Below are 23,426 nucleotides of genomic sequence, written 5' to 3' on the forward strand. Positions count from 1 at the left end.
TGGGTTGCTATTGAACTGTCGACGTTCGCCGGCTGTTTTTGAATGCTCGGGTTTCCTTGCCCACTGATTCGCTTTTTCTCCGTAGCCATGTGCTACATAGTTTTGTAGTTTTCACGTAGTTTTCACGTAGTTTGCTGTAGTCTTGGCGTACCAAATTGGTTTCGCTGTTGATATTGGCGTCTTCTTTCGACGTCCGCCGTTCTTCTACTTTCAAACTGGATTGCTAGCTCAAATAATTTTTCCAGTGTAGTCGGATTTCTCAATTCAATAAAGTCTTGCACTTGGGGTAGTAACCTCGGCAAAATCACTTGAATTATTTCAGGATCCGGACGGTTTCCATACAAGAGCTTGAAAACGTGAATTTTTCTTAAAATAAAACTCGAGAGGTTTTCCATTCTTTGTTGATATATACTGAAAAGTTCTGTTTCTAATTTCGCACGATCCCTTACAACAGGGAAGGCTTTTAGTAGGGCAGTCTTGAAATTTTCGTAGGTATAGGTGGGACTTCCTGCTTGACCCAAGAGACTTCTGCCGATACATTTGAACCAGTTAAGCGCTTGGCCCCTCAAAGCGCTGGTAGCTAAGGTAACTTTTTGAAACTCGTGCACGGGGTAGAGCATGAAGTGGTCATCCAATTTTTCCAAAAAACTGGTTACCTGTGAGTTTCCATTAAACGTTGCTTCTGGTTTCATCGAAGCGCGCATGGTCTGGACAATGTACCCAAATCCTTCCAGGGCGGCAGCTGGCATTTCTGGATTCTGAGCTGTTTCTGCAGGCAGCACAGGTTCTTCTTGAAACTCGGCCATGGTTATTCTTCGTCGGGCGCCACTATCAGGTTCAATGTTTCTTCTAACCTTCTTCGGAAACATACAATGACCTGACTAGAACAGAGAGCTTACTAAAGCTATGTTCACTAATTGTAGTAAGTAGACAGGATACAGACGAAGGGTATACAAAACCCTTTATTTTTTTCTTTATATACAATGACTTCCGTACTTCGGAATACAATGACCCTCCACTCGGGGTCTAACTTAAAAGATATCAAAATAAAACTAAACTCTAATTTAACTTTAGAATAAGATTGGCCTTATAATAACAGGAAGCGTATGTAGCACAGAGACTGTGAACACTACAATACGTTTAATTTATCAAGAGGATTAAAACCTCTGGCCTGGAAGGCAAAGTAGCAACTGCGTAACTTCTAAGGTAAGCGGCCTGCTTCGAACTCACGGCTTCCTCTCTTCTGCTTGGCAAAAAGGCCACACTTAAATACTTGGCGTTCGCCAGACAACTTTGCATAAACTCCTTCACGCTTATAATTCTGGCCGGAAGTAGAAAATAAGAAGTGATAGTAAAGATTTAAAATAAAATAAACGTTAGTAAAACTTAAGATCCTTACAAAGTTTCTCTCGAATTTGCTTTCAAGTTCTGCTGATATTCAGGATGCCAATCTCTGAACCCTATATGAAATTTTGGAGTCAATCTTTCTAAAGGATAATCCAAGGAAAGATTCATATTCTAACTATAATACATAGTTGCAATGAAATTCGGCAAACAGACAACGATATTCCACTCTCAAAACAAGAATTCCAGCTAATAATTAAAAACCTAGCTTTGAGAAGTGCACCAGGCCCAGATGAATCAATATCATATTATAAAATGAATCAATCAAGCTCATTCTGATATTATCTGCAATTTTTGCAATCACTGTTCAAAACTTTCGAATTTCCTGATTGTCTGAAGCTTGGAAATATAATGCTCTTCAATAAGAGGAATAAAAACATGGATAAATCCAACTTTTATCGTCTTATTAATCTCCTCCCAGCCTCGGGAAAAGTTCTGGAGAGATGTCTCATTGGGGCTTGGGTCATAATGCCGACAGTCGGGATTCCGACTGTCCAAAACCCCGACAGGGCCGAAATCCCGACAACCCAAAGTCCCGACACGGTCGAAATCCCGACAGGGTCAAAATCCCGACAGGGTCAGAATCCCGAGTGTCCAGAATCCCGACAGGGTCAAAATCCCGACTGTCCAAAATCCCGAATGGGACTTTGGACCCATCCCATTCGGGATTTTGGACAGTCGGGATTTAAGTTAATATCTAAATATAAACACTCAATTTAGCTTAATAAAATACAATTTTTAACTAACTATTACATATTACTAATTAAAAGTTTAAATCAAAAAATCATAAAAATTATGTCATTACTTAAAATAATTTTTAACAAATTGAAATGACCGTTAAAATTTGAAATGAAGATTTATAAAATTCTTTTTATTAAGAAAAAGAAAACATCACTTACACATGCAAACGACATATTTACAGTGACACATTGTGAGCGATAGCACGAAGATATTCCATCACAGGTCGATTATCACGATCGTCCACAACAGTCATAATTCTCCTTTCTCTGTCATCATCTACCTTCCTACGTTTTGGTTGTTGTTCTCCGCAAAGAATGCATTCAACTTGGTATTCCACATGCTCCTGTTATTTTTGAAATCCTTCTATGATGTTATAAACGCCGACATGTCCGTCCAATTAAGGTCTCTCATCTTCTGTGCCAATCCTCGACAGCATTTTGAGTGCGCGGAGCATTTATAGCTGCCTTTTCTAGATCACTAATGATTCTAGATGGCCTCAGTTCAATATTATTTTCTTCAGCGAAATCAATTAAATCTTGGAATAATCTTTTGTAATTTTCTTCAGATTTGCTAGTCAGCAAAGCATATACTAGTTGCAGCTGTGGAAGTATGTTAAGGGGTCATTAGGCCTTATTGGGATTTCTCCTGTGTCGGTATTTTGACTCTGTCGGGATATTGGACAATCGGGATTTCGACCCTGTCGGGATTTTGGCTTGTCGGGATTTCGACCCTGTCGGGATTTTGGCTTGTCGGGATTTCGACCCTGTCGGGATTTTGGTTTGTCGGGATTTCGACCCTGTCGGGATTTTGGCTTGTCGGGATTCCGTCTGTCGGGATTCTGGCTTGTCGGGATTTCGGCTGTCGGGATTATGTCCGGATATCGTCTCATTGGCACGTAATAACAAGTTTGGGTTTCAAAGCTTCCGTTTAACAAGTTGTGCAATCAATTCAGCTCTTCAATAAGTCAATAACAATAAAATCAACCAACTTCATTCTGCAAAAATGTCTTGATTTTAGCCTTTGATTCTTTATGATGACCTACAAGTTTACAATCTCTACGTTCGTTTAAGTGCCCCCAAAATTTGTTCCTTATTATTTAAGATTATTTTAGAAACGGAAAAATATCACTCTTTACAACAACCCTGAAATTATGCGTAACTAATTCAGAGGATTTGAATAAGTATGGATGTCTGGAATATCAATTTCAACAGGAGCATTGCCAATCTTTGGTCAAAGCACTCAAAACTGTTGCTTTCGCATACTCTATCACTGTTGTTACAAGTGGTCGTGCCAGAGATAGTTTAAAGCATAATTGTAATGAAACACTTTAATATTTAATAAACTTTGCAAAATTCAGAAACTACAAATCTCGCATAGTAAGTCTTTAATCTTAGTAATCCATAAACCAAGACAAAGCATATACAAAACTTTAGCTCTAAAAATTAATAATCGAAAGATCAAGTCTTTGAGGATAAAATCTCGTCACATACCTGAAGAAACTGTTTTCAAAATGTTGCATTACTAACGATTTGAACAGCACTGCAAATTATGTGATAATGGATATGATAGTTCTGAACCGATAATAGAGGTAAAACCTTAAGTTCTGAAAATGAAAATAATTGAAAGCCATATCATATATGAAGAAGATGCTTAATTAGGTAATTTATATTAATATTCATTCAAGTAAATAACAATGTTTTTAATGCGTATTTTTAAATTAATTTTTTATTTACTATTTTTCAATTTTAAAATCCTGCTGAGCTTAAGTTCGAGAGCAGCTTTTTTTACTGTGTTTTCTAATTTTCCAGTTTTAAAATAATACTGAGGCTTATATTCAATGTAACTCGGTAATAAAATAGTCTAAGAAAGATAACACTTGCCCTAGACAGGAGATCTATATGATAGTGCTGTGGGAAGAAAAGAGAATTAAAAAAAAAAAAATTAGAAGAAATATATGCTTTTAATTCTCGTTAAAAGGAAAAAGGGACGTTGATAAAAAAAACAGTTTTGCATGCAAATACATATACACGAAGCCTGTATTTTAAAGAACATTTTTTCCCGCTAATCATATACTTTTCTTAAGTTGTAGTGTTATTATTATTTTAATTAACCAGTTATTTATATTTTACATCTTTACTATGACACCTTCTTTTTTGTTTCCTTACCAAAAATGTACATGAGTTAAGAGTATTTAAGTCTAGGGTTTTGAATTGTAAGACAGAGCGTGTTTCTGCCTTTCAAGGCCACATTATTAGGTTTCACCGTCTCTTTCGGCTTTGCATTATTGCTGTCAGCATTTAAATTGTTTCCCCAGTGAGAAGTTTGAGCAAACTTCGCTTTAAACCAATTGGGTAATTTTTGACTACTAGACATAGTTTAACTTTTGAAATTTCCTATTATTTTAAAATACATCGCCACAAATGGTGGCTTGATTCTGTAAGCATGAGACGAGCGTTTAGGTTAAAATTCTTATTTTTATAAAAAAAAAAAAGGTTGTTTTAAACTTTTTCAAGAAGACTCTGTTGTTACTCCAGGCACAACGATAATTTGATCCACGCTTGTTAGAAGTTTGATATTAAGGTTTATGCTACCAAAGAAAGTCAAACTCTATAAAGCGAATTCGTGCCGGCATGTATAGGTTGCAGTCATCCACTAAGGGTTTACATTGAAAATTTCAGATGAGAAAATTACAGAACTCTTGAAGAGATGAACTCAGCATGTAGTCTGCTGTGATAAGCTAATAAAATTTCCACCACCATACCTCTTCTTCTTCTTCTTCCTCTTTGATTGTTGGCTCTTGTTGGTCCCCAGCTGAGGGTCCTTCCTCCGCTTGAGGTTCCTCATCGGATCGATTCTCTCCACGGGTGGCGTCTTCGTGCAAAGACATGAGACATTTCATGTCGTGAGGTGTGATTGGATGTAGAGATGCTACAGTTTTCCTCTCCCGAGAATCTCTCCTTTGAGGATGGTCCGAAGGTAAAGCTGTCGTAGAGAAAGATCTCTGCCCTTTGGCCGGTACTGGATGGCGCTCCGGAAGTGTAGAAATTAGAGCTTCAAGCCTGTAAGAAAAAACGCGACATAGTGAGACTGAAGAGATGATTAAAAGAACTATTGTGTTCCATGTTGCGGATTAATAGCATCTTATATGATATTCTTGCTTAGCATTATTCAGATTAGAGCTAATTTTCTATTTCTTGTGCTTTAAATTAAATTCGTTACTTCTGCAAAGTTAAGAATGTTGCTGAAATCCTACTTCTGTTATAAAATTTTGTAAATGATGGATTAATGCTAGTAAAAGAATGTGTAATTCTTGCGTAATTTAAACAGATAGCATTTTTTTAACCTGTTCGATTGTGAATTAAGAAGCAAGAATGAATTTGATTATTTAAACAAAAATGTCTTTATTACTGTGCTGGAAATTCAAGTGGGTCTTGGGCAGCAATAAATTTTTTTTATATATTCCACTTCATACAGTAATTAGGTTTCTGCCAGAGCAGCACACATAAAAACAAACCCAGTACTCGCCTGAATTCTTGATTGCCAATCGAACAAGCTTATCACACCATTAAGACATGCAACACAGAAAAAGGAAATTTCAGAGTTAGCTAAAAATGTTAAACACAGAAATTAAACAGTTTTGCAAATTTCAGTTCACGTAAGGGTCAAATTCACTCATCAGCACGTTGTCACATGTGCTAATTTAAGTTATTCTGAAAAGGCTCAAAGTTATTTGGGTGAAAAGGAAATTATAATTACTAAACTCTTTAATTCTAGTAAATAACTCTTTATTTTTTTTCTAGTCGCCAAAATCATTTAACCTAATATATAATAACGTGTGGCAAATCAAACTGTCTTGGGTAGTACTTGTTTAGTAATTTAAGATAGGATGAGAGTTCTGTCCAATATTTTGAGCCTATGCCTCTTACCTGAGGTCATTCTATAGAAAAGATACTTACTTGAGAATATACTAGATGATCTACGCTGTTAAGGAAAGGAAGAATGAAGTGTAAATGAGAAATGTAAAAAGTGTAATTACAACTTTCAGTTGTGAAACTGAAAGTTGTAATTACACTTTCTTAACTTAAGTTTCTTAACTTAAGTTTCTTGCACTTGGAATTAAAACAAAATAGTAAGAAATGATGAAAATATCTTCACTCTTTGACTATTCAAAAAATCTGATGTGTACACCACATGTCTTCCTTCTACCGAATATTAAATTATACGCATTTTTTCTTGCATTTCATTTAAACTTATTGGATTGAATTAAATCTACTTCGCCGACAGCGCATAAACCACAATAGAATAAATGCATTTTTTAAAATTCACTTTGTTTACCATAGCGACACTCAGGCGCTAGGTTTACTTAACAGTATTATATTTCGTTCATATTGTAACTCAGAATGCACAAAATTTATATCATTTAAAGAATTATCTAATCGTTCCCACATGTTCTATTCAAATACTATAATAAAGCTAGAACGATGTATAAAAGAAATACAAAACAAAACAGAAACAGTTTTTCACAGACGATTGTGTATTTCTCATTCAATTAATTCAGTTTTCACTTCGCTTTTAGGCAAAAATACATAAGAACTCAAAATATCTTTATTAAAAATTACGAAGTAAACCTTAAACGCTTATTTCCTCGAAAAAAATTCCAGAAAGGATTAAGCATGATTTAAATAATAAATGAAGGCGTTATATTTGTTGTTGCGAAGCTAAGTTTCTCTAGATTGGCAACAAATCCGCTACTCATCTGTTTCAAATGTAAACAAGAGCAATGGCCGCCATCAAATTAGGCTTAGCGGCACTTAAACAATTTTAAAATTGTTGATAATTCTAAAAATATTGCATACAGATTTATTAAAGGCATAAAACCCTTAATGGGAAGATAAGAACAACATAATTCAATCATTTTTAAAGCAAAAAATGTACAATTTACAAACATATAAGAGTAAAGAAACTGAGATCACTGAGTCGCATAACAAAGTGGATATATATATAAATATATTTATATACGTTTGGTGTGGCCGATTGCAACCAAAGTACGAGGTGCACATCTACATGTTATAGCAGTCCTATATACAAAATTTCAACGTTCTGAGGCTACTCGTTTTTGAGTTATGCGAGATACGTACGTACGTACGTACATACGTTCGTACAGACGCCACGAAAAATTCTCTTCAGAATTCATTTTAAAGCAGTTTTATAATTTTTTGGAGGAAAAGAGGGTTTTATTCTGTCCTTACGTACAGATATAACGGAAATACATCGTTAAATTGCATTTGAAATAGGTCAAAATGGGATATTTTCGTTGAAATATGCTGCCTGAAACTTTTCGCGATTACAATACTTCCTTTTTACTTCGTACAAGGAAGTAGAAATATAAGGAAGTTAAGAATATTATTGATTAAAAAATCTGTTGTTTCATTCTTTGCTTTCATTCATCATTATCAATTTATTGCTTCGTTGCTTCAGTTTATATTTCGGCCAAGAAAGCCAAAAGTGAAACGTGATTTTAGGGATCATACAAAATTGAATTTTAAATAAATTTTTAATTTGTGCATATCTACAAAAGAAAAATCTGAAACTCATATCTATAAAGCATTTTTTTACTTTAAATGCATGGTTTTGAAATTTCTAGTCAAATATTTAACATAAAGACATTCTTAGAAAAATTTTTATACTATATTTTAATTAATAATATTACGTGTAATCTTTCTGCTTAAGAATATGTACTACATTAATTTAGTTATTGAAATTTTCCTCCAAATTTAGGGTTATCCTTATATACATGGTTAACCTGTTTATATATGGAATGATGGTACTACAAATAATAATGGAAGCACCTAAAATATATGGAACAGTGTGGTGTACCTCACACCTGATATGGGGTAAAAGAACCTTTTAGCATCTAAAACTGCTTGAAATACTTTGCAGTGGAGGCTTGCATATTCTTACAGATGATATTTGATATTTGAATCCGTTCCTTTATCAGGAACGACGTTTATTCTATGGTCTAAAATAAATAATTCTATGGTCTAGAATAAATAATTCTAAATATTCGAAAAGCTTTTTCAGTTGACGTATTAGATTTCTTGGGGATGATTTTCCATCCTGAAAAATTTTCTGACTCTGCTTAATTATCCTAATTTTAATCCCTTTTTACAGTCATGTTTTGAAGCATTTGATTTTAGTTGTTTATCTTTCACTTCTTTTCGGTCAACATATGGTTTCGTTGCTGATCATTTGGCTAGAACCTTCTGGTTGCTTTTCTTTGCTGTTCTTGCTTAGACCCATGTTCCGTTTCGTGATGTTCATTTAACCTACTAAAGAGGTCTGCAGCTAAAGTCCCGTTTAACCTTTAAAACTTCATTTCTGAAAATGCACTCACGTGACGCTTATTTTTATTGCTTATAATTAGTATCTTTAGCATTTAGATATTTGGCGTCTTCGTTTTGTTACATTAATTATTCCGTTTAAGAGGGTTCATGAATGAAACATACTTTAGAAACAATATAGGACTGGCATAAATGTAAGAGTTTCACCCTGAATTAATGTCCACATTTAAATTGAAAGTCTGTATGTAATGGTGAAGTTTGATTTCAAAATGTTTCGAAAGAAAATAAAAATATATACTGGGGAATTAATTACCCGGGGGAAAATTGGCGCTCTTGTTCCTGGAACTGTTGCTGCTCTTTCTGTTCTTGATATTGTTGTTGTTCCTCGAGGGATGCTGTAGGGGGTGGAGACTGCAAGTTTCGAAAGCTGGTGCTCCTTTTTCTCAAGGGCTCCGGTTCCAGGGTGGGCATACCTGTGGCAGAAGTCGTAGTTGTCCACGTGGCTGTTGACATCCGCCGGAGTAGGCTCGGAGGGAGGTTCTTGCGGAGACGCTGCAACAACATTGAACATTACATTAGGTTGGGCTGAAAACGACGCCGGAGTCTCGTTCAAGTTCTAAGCAAGAATTTTCCCAGAATTGATTTTAGGAATTTAACCTCTCTTTCCTTGTATAGTACTGTAAAAACCTTCGTGTTAGAAAACGTCAAAAATTCAAAGTGCCTACTTAAATTACGAGTCGAATTACGAAGTTTCAAAACTGCTAGTTGGATGCACTACCACTTATACCACGAAAGAAGCACAGAAAGATGCATTAATTCCTTACATTTCCCCCCATTTAACTCTCTGGAAGGCGGTGGTTACCTACAGTAACCCCCTTTTCTATTGAACGTCTTACTCACTAGTGTGAATGAGATTTCAAGACTGACCGTTTCTGAAGTTCCATTGCAGATCACTAGATGGCAATCAAGAAACATAAGCCAGTAGTTGATGCAGCAATTCGTCTTCAAGAAAATAAGCATCAGGCATCCAAGATAACATCACTACGATGTGCATTCTGAAGCACCAAGAAAAAGTCTCTAAGAACAGTGTGGGAATGCAGAACATGCAAAGTTGATTTCTGCTTGATAAAGAGAAACTTTTTCCATAAGTACCATAGAGGCTGATTTGTAGGGATGTGTCCTGTTGGCGGTGGTCACTGACAGAAGTTGTCATTTTTTTCACGCGTCTTGGACAAAATATGTGCAATTTTTGCAAATACTTTCATTGTAATACTTGATATAGTAAATAAAAAAGAGTTTTGCTGAAAAAGTTAATTGTTTTTCCTGCCCCTCAAAGAGTTAAAGGTCAACTGGAGAGAGACTGGAGAGAGACACAACCAGTCAATCAAATCAAAGAAAAGGACGATTTATAGTTCAGAAACGTTTAGCTTGGGTGCCATTATAAACACTATTAAACATTTTGAAATCGGAAATTTGAAAAAAGAAACCATGCTTTCACTGTGCTTTGAAGTACACACCATAACAGCATGCACGGGGCAATACGATAATTCCTTATAATGGATTCACTTAAATTTCATAAAACTAAATACGATGTTAACTATTTAGCTGATATTCAAAAACAGAAATTTTTGCTACGTTTCTGGGTAATGTAAAATTCTCTAAGCAATTTTAATTTATAAGTATTCCGCTTAAGTAGAATCGTGCCTCTGTTTCAGTATCTATCATTTATCGCGGATATCAAAAACTGGAAATTTCAGAAATAAATGGTTTATAAATCCTTAAATTCCATGGCGGACGCGAAGTGACAATAACGTTGTGAGCTATATCAGCCCAAAGGAATGATCTTCGTAATTCTTTTAACTTCTAGTTTTCTAGGTAGGATCTATATTTTTTTAACCTTTAATGGCATGCAGGAAAAAAATACCCGAAAAACTTCTCAAAAATCAGTCCGCTGATTAGAATAGTTCTGTCTTCTTAAGGTTGCCCCAAATGCTCGCTGTATTGTCCTCCCACGCTGGTCTGCGCCATCATAAAAGTTCTTTGGATCGAATTTTCGATGCTTAGATTGAAAAACAATTATGCTTAGAAACTTAAGAAAAGGTTTAAGCTTAGAAACTTAGATTTAATTTAATTGACCTAGACTGATTAACTTTGATTTCCTGAAATTTTAGCAACACACGTCATACACCTTCTCAAGTATCCCTGAAACCTTTTCAAGTGTCATTTAAGTAATATCATCACATGGTTTATGTTTGTAAAACTTAACTCTGGCAATTTTATAAAAAAGACAAAAGATTAAGTATATTTAGAAATATATTAGACAAAAGATTAAGTATATTAAGTATATTTAGAAGTATATTTAGAAAATGGTTTAAATATATTTAGAAAATGGTTTTAATGGTTTAAGATTAAGAAATTAAGATTTAATTTAATTAACTTAGATTAATAAACTTAAGTTAATTAACTGAACTAACTGATCGCAAACTTTTTATACCATGATGCATCTCTATAAATGATAGTTCTGACTCGCGATTTCAACTGATTTTCTCTTCATTGTCAGTTGTCGTCTTATATAATTACGTCCATATCTAAAATAATTACGTTCATTTTACGTTTTATATAATACGTTACATAATTACGTGCATATACATATAAATACGTCCTTATACAATTACGTCTTATATAATTATGTGTATATACATAATTATATAAGACGTAATTACTGTGTAATTAACTAAAAAATAAAGCATCAGTTTAGATAAAAATTTCTAATGCTAATAAATTAACTGACGAGAACTAATTGCTGTGCAGACTACCATTTCAATCAAATTATGTTTAAAAAAATCTTATTTATAGAATATTTTTATAAATTCGTGTTCTAGTTTTATAATTCGTGTTTACATCCTTATATAATTAAATCTTATATAATTGCGTGCTTATGCGTATAAATACGCCCTTATTAATACGTCTTATATAACTACGTGCATATAAATATAAATACGTCCTTATACAATTACATGAATGTACTACATACAAATACGTCCTTATAATTACGTGCTAGTAGATATAAATAAGCCTTATATAATTACGTCTATATGTAGTCTTTATTTCCGAAACTGTTGGTCGAATGCATACCTCCTTCTAAAGTAAAACTATATGGACTAAAGGACCGTATGGAAAATCAGCTTTTGCAATTTTTGTAAATTGATTATTTAATTTTTACAGTGGCATAATAGAGATATGTAATTTAAAAGACTAATGGATTAATGGAAAGATCAACGAAGAGGAAAAAAAAAAAAAGAAAAAGGACAGTTCTATATCTCCCGTTCTACTGGGACGATTGAAGAAATTCAACTTGCTTCAACTATAGATAGCATTGTTCTCATATAGGTATTTTGACCCAAAATCGAATTTTTCTGAAATAACATGCCAATTTTTTTCCATATTTCGATTGTGCGACTGAAATAATGCCAAACTGCCAAGTTTTGTAAAAATCGCAGGAGTAGTTTTTCAAAAATTAGTTCTCCAAATTTTAGCTCCTCAATGTTCATCGAGTTTGGTATATACTTATTTTTGGTATATAATTTGGTTTATTAATATCGCTTTTTTTAATTAAACTTATTTGATTCTTCCTGTCCCATTTCGAAATTTAGGTTCATTCCAAATAAAATTCGCCCATTTTTTAAAATTTGTATTTTCAAATAATTTTTATATATTTTATTTTTCGAAAAAAGTTTTGAATTATAAGCTATAAAATTTTTTCCATCATCTTAACGTATATGTTCCAAACATACCTGCAAAAAATTAAATTTTTTATTCAAAATTTCCGAAGGTATGCGTGAATTTATATATTGGCGCGTTTTGAAATTTGGCATATTTGTTGAAAGCGATCATACCATCAAATGGGGTTTAGGTACTTTGTTAAAATTATTTGAAAGGAGAACGATGAGACTATTTTTCCCGCTCAAACACAATGTAAAAAGTTAGGAATGATGTGACTTTTTTTCTGGTCCTTCACAATGGAAGGGAGAGGAAAATGGTTTGCCATATATTAAGAAATTCGCCAATTTAATTATTCTTGGCGGAAACTGAAAAAAAAGATGCCAAAATAAATTTGTGAATTTCTCTGGAAATTTCGCACCAAATTTTACAAAATTTAATATTTATGTATAATTTGAATCGTAGAATCGAAATATGGAAAAACATTACAGTCAAAAGTCTTTAACACGGACTCGTCGGGACTTCGGCGATTCCGGATTATTGGGTTTTCCGGATTATAGATCATCATTTTAAATCTTGTAAGATGGCATACAGAAATTATAAAATTAAAAATATGAAACTGTAATTTATGAAATAAAGAGCAATTATGATCTAAAGGGTATCAAAATTTACAAAAAAAAAAAAAAAAAAAAAAAAAAGCTCAATATTTATTTGTTTACTTTATTAAACATTTCTTTCAATGTAAGTTGTTTAAGTTGCTTCGTTTTATGTGCTAATACTTTCCCGTTTATTATATAAACAGACATAATTTCTTGTTCAGTTACAAAGTTCCGCTGTTCAAGTCCTATAATTGTTGTGTCGAGAATACCGACTAATTTGTCAATCGAAATTTTTTCGTTTTCAATAACCTCTCTGTCACTTTTTTCACTAGCGGAAGCGGTACATTGAAACAAGCTTTCGCTTTGTAGATGCTTTGGCAGCTCCAGAATCGGAAACTCTTTTTGACATAATCGAAAGTTCAAGCTTACTTTTTATAAAATTGCTCTAACAGTCTGCATAAGATAATAAGCCGGATCCAATTAGAAGATTAAGGAACAACGCAATCTGCAACATTAACTGAAAAAGATAATTAGATAATTTTAGCACGGCTTATACTGTCCGTTATATATTAAACGCGCATGCGTAATCGCATTATGCACATGCACAGAAAGTTTGTAGCTTTGAGGTCCGGATTATAGATCATTCCGGATTATGGACGTCCGGATTAAAGACTTTTGACTGTAGTATGTTATTTCAAATAAAGACCGATTTTGTGTCAAAATGCCTATGTTAGAACAATGCTATATATAAATCTAATAAATATCCTAAGTCGCGCTTTAGAGACATGAAAAACACAATTTGAATTTCGTCAATCGGCTCAGTAGAACGGAAGATGTAGAACTATTTTTTTTTCTTTTGTGCGCAGTGTACATGTTTACGACCAACAGCTGCGAAAATAAGGTTTGTGTACGATTTTTACTGAGATGCTGTACAGGTGATGTATTTATGTTCTCAGAAATGCGCAATATTTTCAGAGATTTTGGTCATAGAAAGATGGCTGCCACGATAGCTTTCATTGTGTATTTACTGCATGTTAACGATCTTGGGATTTACATCTGATAAACTGCATTTCGGAAGTAAAATATTACATCTGAAAGATCTTAATATTTACGTTTTTCAAGAATGTTCTCAGTAAGTTGATACCTTGGGCAAGGCCGAGGGTCTCTCCCCAGTGAAAGGGAGCTCCTCGTTGTCCGACGCTGACCGGAAGTACGGAAGGATTAAACTTCCTTTTCGCCGTTGGGGCGACCGCCGGTGATGAAGGCGGGGTGGCGCACAGCAAGAGGAAGAGGAGGAGGCGGTGGTGGGCGTCGGAGACAAGAGATTGGAGAGGGTACGCAGCCCCGTTACTATGTGGGGTGGCAACTGTGGATCAGCAAGCATGTCCGATACTAGACCGTGGGCTTCGGTGACTGCTGCTAAGTCCACCGCGGACTCTCGGCGTCCCCGCCGTTGGTGATGATGATGCGTCTGTTGTTGTTGCTGCTGCTGTTGCTGGTGATGATGGTGATGGTGACTGGCCTGCAAGCAAACAGAAAATCTTAGTTAATTTTCCTCTCATGAGGAAAATCTATGACTGGTCACATAAAACACTATTCGGTCAAAATTACAACGACATTTGGATATCACAAATAATCTTGAAATTTTCGCACAGTGCTTCATGCAGTGAAATAAGATAGTTCAGGTATTTCAATAATCCCATGTTACAGTAAAAAAATGAATACGAACTTTTGTGTCTGTATAGCGATGCCAGGTTATCAGATATGCTGGATTGCAGAACGAGAGTAACATTATGCCGAAAATGTATTTCTCGTGTTAGTGAATGTATTGAGGAATGAAAAAAATTCCGTAAAATTTTTCTTCATGTATATTTAAAATATGTTATTAATATATCAAGTTTTAATATTTTACAAAATAAAAGTTCAAAAATATATTTATTTTATTCACGCTACTCTTAAAAAAACTTAGAATATGAATATTTATTATTTTCCCAATATTATATTTTTTAGTTTTGCAGCGAATTCCACAATTGTGCATCTAGAGCTACGCTAGTTTCACGATGCATATACCGTTTGAAACAGAAACCATACTTTCAATAACTTTCATTAATTTTACTTCTTAAATTACATTTTAAAATCGCGTAGTGTGCAATTGAAAGGCAAATAATCTTGTTTCTTTCAATTCCGCTTTCTGATCACGTGGGTGCCACTTTTAGAAGATGTAATGACTTTCGAAATACCATGAAGGACAAATTCTCTCAGTCTCTATGAAGAATAATGCTACTATCACTGTGGCCTTTGCAACAGGATAAGAAAAAATAATAAAGAAGCACCAAAAAGCACACGAAAACCTGAAAACCACAGCAGAAAAATTATTGAAATTACTGAAGAATCTGAAATCTTTTCCAACTGGAGACTTTATTTCACTAAATGTCTCGAAAGTTTACCTAGGCCTTTTAGGTAAATGTCCAGATTTAATTTGGGAAAGCTCTTAAAGATAAAAATAATAGTTACAAGATAGGAAAAATAACAATGGTATTGCTAAAACATAGTTTGCTAGGTGTGACTTCAGATTTCGGATGCTCAGATCTCTAAATATATACATATATGTGTTTTAATTAAAGCTGTAGCAAATGAAGTATTAGTGGTATAGCAGCTACAAGTGCTCAGTGTCAAACAAAACTGTGTGGAGGGGTAAAAAAACAAATAAACTGTGTTTATCGAAGCACATCTTATGGAAACAAATAAAAACAAAGCTGGAGTTCAAAACAACAGATTACTTGTAGCACTAAGAACTATATTCTCTTCAAAGAACTATAAGTCTAAAAGCTGTCTAATTTAGTTTACTATTTTCATTCTTCTTTGTCTCTCCTTACTAACATTTCAAACTTTTTTATGTGGACATACTCATTCAGTTCGAATAACAAAGTCTTGAGTTCAGACTTGAATGCTTGTCTCTTCATTTGTACGATCACATCATCTACGCGACAATAATAATAATTTTTCATGAAACGAAAATGATCATTGTACAATTTGTAAGTAACCAGACAGATTAAGAAATCATTGCACATTTTCTAATTAGCCTATAGGTGTAAGGAATTATTTAATAGCTAAAACAACAGGAGAATAAGAAAATGCTAGATAATATTCCAGTCAACAGGACGCATTGAAAATGACTATGCTTTTTGCAATAAGGAGAATTTTTCATTTAGCTATGACATACACACCCCACACATAGTTCAAACATTTTGTTGTTTCAAAATCAAATAGAGAACATTATCAGTTAAAAGACTAACACTTGTCACCACACTTCCTCTTCAACTTTTATCACTTTCTCCTGCCCAACTGGATTGGCTAACATATTATGGGATTTAGCTTCAGCTCATATTATCTGGGAATGAATCATCCAAAATATCATCCACCTGGGTGAACTGAAGAGTACTGAACGTTGAAAGGGATTCCTTTGTATTAAACATTAGGTATATTTTTGGAAGCAGGAGAAGTGAAAAATCAGCAACGCCTTCGCCGGGAATCGAGCCACTGACCTCTGCAATACGCGCCAAGAATGCAGACCACAACACCACGAAGGCACGCTCCCAAGTTTTGCGACATTTAGCAATTTCTCGAAAATTTTGACGATTGTTGACGATTTCTCCATATTTGCGAAAAAAGATTAGCTGTCTAAAGCATGCCAGCTTGGCGATATCTCGCCAAGTTAGCGAGATGGCTATTTAGCTCACTGTTAAGTAGACTTGCTCCTGTAATCTTATTTTTCTGATAGGGCATCGTATCTTTCAAGCATTTTATGTTACATTATTCAAAAAGTACCACAATGTCACATGTAATTTCATTAAAATTGTAATACATATATACAAAATTCGTAACGATATATTAGATGTTGTAACGAAAAACATAATAACGGAGGTTTTGCGCTAGAATGTAGCAACGTTGTTGATCTTGATCAAATCCTTGTATAAAAAATACTCACCTCAGTTGGAGCAAAATATGCACTCGTTTTTCAATGATAGCATTCTTTTTTTCATATTTTCATAATATACTTAAATTAAGAATTAGAAGCTGAAACAGCAAGTTGGTAGCGTAGAGAAGAAATGCGTAAATACTTTCTTAGTTACGTAATACACTTTATAGTTTAGTTAAGATTTTGGTCTGCAAAATGTAGCACTACGATTGGACCAAAAAATAAATAAATTTAAATTAAAAAAATCTGAAATGTTTCAGATTTTAAATTATGTCCAAAGCGGCGATTTTTAACGTTTTGTGCGTTACCTTTATTTATTAAATATCATGTTCTTTGCACTTAAACCATAAAATTTAGTTCAATAGCAATGTTGCAAAATAATTTTAAAATGGGCATATGTTTAGAATTTCCGATACACAGTTCGACGCGCTGGAGATGAAAAGGTTATTCCCCCCGCTTACAGTTTTGCCATTGCTCGCTTTGAAATCGTTGAGTTTGTTACTTAAAAATTCGTTAAAGTTCTACAAAATATGAAATCGATAATAAAACAAATTCCAAATTTCAAATTTGGGATTTCAGATGCCCATATTCGCAGTAGGATTTCGTCATTCAAAATTGGATGGCTCTAGATACCATTGTTTTATCACAATGCGAAATATATATATACATTTATGCAGATTTTTCATTATTTAATTTCTTCAAATATAATGCAGAACTATAACATTTGGTGGCAACCGTTTGAAAAGTGAACCGACATTTATAGGAGTCCGACGCAAAAAGCCAAAATGAAAGGAATAGTCCTGCGGGACTCAAATCCCTTTGGACTAAAAAAAATAAAAAAAAAATAATAAAAAAAAAACTGCTTTTGGGGATATTTATATAACACTCATGACACTCGTAATGAGTGTTATATAAAAATTATATGGCAAGGGTTAATTTTGAAATGACCCACTAGAGAGACATTTGCATTACTATTTTTAGACTTGAAAGCAGAAATAATCAATAAGAATACGTACGTATGTATCAATCAATAAGAATACGTACGTATGTATCAATCAATAAGAATACGTACGTATGTATCAATCAATAAGAATACGTACGTATGTATATGTGTATACACACACATACACACGTACGTACATTTATACATGCATACATGTAAACGCAAATCCATATATACATGCATATCTACATAAATTTCTGAATCCGGTCCCGATAACAGAAGCAAGCTTTTAAAGAATGCGAAAAATCCTTTAAAAGCTTACTATTAAAATTCACATCTGTTTTTGAATCACATTTAGAGAGTAACAACGGAAGGAAAGTTAACCATTTTAGTGATTCAATATTTTATTTATATGTAAAAGAGCAATACTTATTAAATTTGTAGTTGAAAATGTTAATTAAACTTATCTTTTTAAACATCGCAAGTGAAGATGTGGAAGGTCTTATACGTTTAGCTCCTAAAATATAACGAACAATATATAAACTAGAATCTTTACTCAGAGGGATCAATATAACATTCCATTTTATGTCTATAGAATTCTTACACCCTCCGTGCTAGTATCACTTTGAATTTCCAGCTTCATTAAAAGGAACTCTTTCGCAAATTGTACATTTATAGTTTTCAGTAATCAAGGAAATAAAAAATATGCCATTGTTATTTCAAACATTTTGCATATGTACACTATACAAAAACAATGACATTATTATTTTTTTTATAAAAACTGTAAAAAGGTGCTTACCATTTTATTTTAGAGCTGAACAAAATTAAAGCTTCTCGCTAAGGCTCAATTATGAATCTGATTTTACTCAGCACAGAAAAACCTTCATTCCAATAATTTCACTTCTTGTTAAATCGCAATATTTTTAATTCGACATATCCATAAGAATACAGAATGATGCTAATTTCTTACAGAATTACACAAATATAAAAGCTTCCACGTTCCTCATATTTCATGAACTTAAAATTTTCTCCCTATGCCAATAATTAATCATGAAACGTACGATAACATAAACAGTAATAAAATCAAAGATATAGTCAAAGAACGCTGATTTAAAATTGAATTATAAAGCACTATATATTTTAAACTATTCATAACAAATAGCTCAATGAAGGAAAAAGAAATCATTTCTAAATCGTATTAGAAGTTTTATTAGTACTTTCTTATTCGGTTGCTGATAAGTAAATAGAACAAATTCCTGTGCAAAACACTGCCACTGAAATAGAAAATTCCATAAGATGCTAGAACAGACTTATCATTTAATTCTGTTTACTCGCGCAAAAAGCAACTAAATAATTAAGTATTTGAAAATTAAGAGTAAATTAATTAAAAACATTATTTTAAGGGGACTCATACACTTTAAAATTCATAAGTTCTTCGAATATGTGACTGTTGCACGAATCAGGATAACTTATTTATTTTAAAAGATATTACTTCCAACTTTTTTACAGCTGACTACATAATATAGCTGCTTTCTGACATAGTCATCAGAAAGTTTGTGTTGCCACAAATATTTTTATAATTTAATCCGCTTTGTGACAACATTTTTCGTCAAGTTTCCACCTTCCGCGCACAGTTTAAACCATTCTGTTGCATAATTTAATTCCATATTTAATATATAGCTTTTATAACATTTGGAAAATACTGTGAACCTAAAATTCTAAGAATGTCGTGTTAAATTTTTATTTTATTTGGAGTTGAGTTTATAAAATGTATTTTATTAAAAAAATCTGTAATGTTTTCGTGCATAAATTTTTTTAATACTAAAACATTCATCAAATTTTTGGTTCATTTAGAAAATAGTGAAAAGAATTCCATGAAATTTCAAGTACGTACCATTAGCCATTTTTAAAATATCATGCGCGCAAGGTGAAAACATGACGAAATATTTTGTCACAAAGCGGATTAAATTACAAAAATATTTGTGGCAACACAAACTATCTAGTTGCTAGTTTCTAAAGCAGCTATATTATGTAGTCAGCTGTAAAAATGGGGAAGTAATTGCTTTTAAAATAAATAAAATATCCCAATTCTTGCAACAGTCACATATTCGAAGATCATAAGAGGTTTAAGGTGTATGAGCCCCCTTAAACACAAAAATATTTTGAATAGACTTCGCAGCCAATGACCGGAGAGAGCTTTAACATACAGCCAAGCACCGAAGAAGTTTATGACCATTTTGCTAGATTATTAGAGATTAGATTAACGCTTAAATTCATTGCGAAAATAATTTATTCCAATTTCTAAAGTTTTTCTTTTCAATTTATTTTACTTGGTGAGCTTTCTTTCACAAAGTTAGTACTTTATTGAAAAAAAAAATGGTAAAAATCCCTCATCTTGATGAGATAAACAATTCAGATTGAAGAACTGAAATGCAGAAAATACTTCAACTTCTCCCACGCATATCATTTCCAGACTTCCACATCAATCGATGAATTTTGAACGATCTCTTTCTTCCCACTTATTTATAGAGTTTTTTTTTTATTCATGACAATGAGTCTGGATAAAATATTCTTATGAGAAGAAAAGCGAGGGAATAAACCACCTCATATCAAAAATGTTCATCTTATTGAACCTTACTGAAAAGCTTCTAGCTATTTATTTCTAAGTATATGCATACATTTCAGTCCTTTCATAGCATTCATTTAACAAAAATGTTCAATATTAGAAAAGAACCGGTACTTTAAAAAAGAAAGCAATTTATTTTTGTTATCTTCCTTCAGAATTTTGAATTCTTTATCGAAATAAAATGGGGAACAGGATGTTATCTTAAGCCTATTTTGTAAAATGAATAAAGAGATCGTAAAAAAAAAAATTCTTTGATGACGTCTTTCTCTAAAACGATTTTTAATGCAAATGTGTTTAATAACTGAGTCAGGAAACAGAATGACGCCTTTTAAATAAGCTTTTTTTCTTCTTATTATTTTTTTTACTCTATCATTCTTTTTCGTTATCTATTCAACAAAACAGCGCATGTAAAATGACACCCGTTTAGCTGTAATTGCTACATGTTAAAAATAGAATCCTTGTATTTAAATATGAACCTTGCTTTTCTGAGTTTAGCTATTTATCAAGTGTAATAAACCCTCTCTAAGGTGTTTATCGAATGTTCTAAACAGTATGTTGATCTGTGGAGGTGGTTTCAATTTTACGAAATCATATTTAGAACCTACTTTGTTTAATGTTTTCAGGAATGGTTATGGTTTCAGGTCGCTTTTTGTAGCAGTAATCTTAGAGAACAAATACAGAAGTTTCCAAGTTCCTCATATACGAAAAGGTTAGCTTTACTGGCAAAGAAATTCATGTCTTCGATGGGCATTCATGACTTCTATTTCTTGTCTGAAAGAAATTATGTCCAGTTTTGACGTTTGTTTATATTCTTCTGACTACTGATCCTTTTTAAGGTAATCGTCTTAAAGAAATAATATCTTCGAAAGAATTCACTGTATTGAGGAAACGTACCCCTTCTGTGGAACTGGTCGTCTTAGAGAAATAATATCCAGTACTGATGTTTGTTATTTTTTCAGAGATACTTGTCACATTCGGAAACAGTGATCTTTAAGAAGTAATACTTCGGATGGGATTCACTGTACTGAAGAAATGTACATGTTCTGTGGAGATGTTTGTCTCTTGAAATTGTTTGTTTCTGTTCTGAGGAATGAGACAATACATAGGCATCAAAAAGAAATAGAACTCGCAACAGAATTCAAAAAATGGAACTCGCAACAGAACTTAAAGAAATGAAACTCGTAGTAGAACTCATAAACATGGAACTCGCAAGAGATCTCAAAAAATAGAACTCTCAATAGAACTTAAAAGGCATTTCTCCCGCCCGCCTTCTTAGCATGCCTTCCTAGTGTAGTGGTCAGCACGCTAGATGCGTGTTCCAGAAGTCCGTGGTTCGATTCTCGGCGAAGGCGTTGCTCATTTTTCATCTCACCTACTTCAAAAAATGCTTAATGTCCCTACAGTTGCACCCGAACTAAAAGGGGGAATGATGATTCTCCACCCGCAGGATTTGGCGATTGGGTCTACTAAAACCCAGTCGCCCTTTAAAAAGGGGGAATATGTAAGGTATTTCTCCCGTCTTCTTAGCATGCCTTCGTAGTGTAGTGGTCAGCACGCTGGGCGCATATTCCAGAGGTCCGTGATTCGATTCCCAGCGAAAGTGTTGCTCATTTTTCATCTAACCTGCTTCAAAAAAAATACATAATATCTCTATAAACTTAAAGAAATGGAACTTGCAACAGAACACAAAATGGACAAAAAAAATGGAACTTGCAACAGAACTTAAAGAAATGGAATTGCAATATTTCTTCAATGTAATGAATAATACTATATTGTAGAAATGCATGTGTATTAATTAATTAAGATTAAATACAAGTTAATATTATCTAGCATTCTTTTCCAATAAAAAAGATATCCAATTAAATTTACATCGGAATTTGTATTTGAGATTATTTGAAATTCTAGGCTTAACAGCTCGCAAAGCATTTCTGTTTGTTAAAAGCCATTGCAAGACTAATCTGCTGAATAAAAATGGCCAAAAAGTTGGAATAGTGGAAAGTATTAATGATGTAAAGTAGTTTATTGAGAATGGTCATTCGGAGAGTATAAATGTCACGATAGTAACTGCCTGAGCTAACATGTAAGTGGAATAAATACTATGAAGCCTTTCAAAACGAAATCGTTTCGTTAGCGCGAGTTCTCTTTATCACGAACGACAGATGAGTAGGAAAAAATGGGTACTTGATTGAAATTATTATTAGATCACAGCAAAGTAAACAGATATAAATTGCTCAAGAAAACAACAGAGCTTAAGAAAAGCTTCTTTTAAAAACAAAGAACATCTCAGATTACCAATATCATTCATACAGTAAACTATAAAAACATCATTGAGCTTAATATAATCACACGCTGCTGAACTGACTCACACGACTCAGATTTAGTTATATAATAAGTGCTGAAAGCTTCGGGAAAAGTCACTCCTAAGGCTTCGAAAATCATTTTCTGAAAACTTCGAAAATGTCGCCAACTTGGCGGGAAATTGAAAACTGTCGTCAACGTGGTGACACAAATTATGCCAAAGGCTTGCCTTGTGAATTTTTGCCCATATTCAAGCTTTTAATATAGCCATTTTCAACTTTTAAACACCGATAAATTTTGAATTACAAGAGCTATCGTATAAAACATAAAATAGCGCAAGAAATCACAAACACAGAAGCTGACCCCAAATTTAGTTAAATAGAAATCGCAGTAAAATTATTACATAAAATGCACCAAATAAACAAGTAAGTAAATAAACACAGTACATAACACCGCAAAAATTATAAAAGAACCAAAACGCAATCTAGTAAACAAAAATATTTATACATACTCATAACATCATTATGCTGCAAAATAATTCAGGATACAACAGAAGCTTCTGAAGAATGACGCGTTAGGTAAAATTCATCGAATTCAAGGGAAAACAAAACATCTTTCTTAAAACCTCTTTCAGCAGTTTAACTGTATTGTCCTCTTTGCCCTTACTCAATGAATATTCAGTAAGCTATCATTGCAAACACTTGTTCGCAATCGAAAAGAAAATGCTAGTCGTTTGCCAAAAGCGTTTCTGCTCTACGTACACACATATTTCTTC

At 33.3% G+C, this 23,426-nt stretch overlaps 1 protein-coding gene across 1 annotated transcript in view; it reads right to left on the reverse strand.

Annotated features, from left to right (window-relative positions):
• The window catches only part of LOC118182079 (cGMP-inhibited 3',5'-cyclic phosphodiesterase 3A-like), a 125,621-nt gene that overhangs the window by 43,414 nt on the left and 58,781 nt on the right, over positions 1-23,426 (reverse strand). The window contains exons 2-4 of the mRNA XM_035351361.2: positions 13,950-14,327; positions 8,800-9,038; positions 4,907-5,204 (exon numbers count right to left, since the gene is read on the reverse strand). Coding sequence (XP_035207252.1) covers positions 4,907-5,204; positions 8,800-9,038; positions 13,950-14,327 — 915 coding nt within the window. The remainder of the gene's footprint in view (positions 1-4,906; positions 5,205-8,799; positions 9,039-13,949; positions 14,328-23,426) is intronic.

The sequence above is a fragment of the Stegodyphus dumicola genome, chromosome 5 (genome assembly GCF_044657685.1).
Source record: "Stegodyphus dumicola isolate Sdum_Otavi_A_Nest chromosome 5, ASM4465768v1".
In the NCBI taxonomy this organism is placed as follows: Eukaryota; Metazoa; Arthropoda; class Arachnida; order Araneae; family Eresidae; genus Stegodyphus; species Stegodyphus dumicola.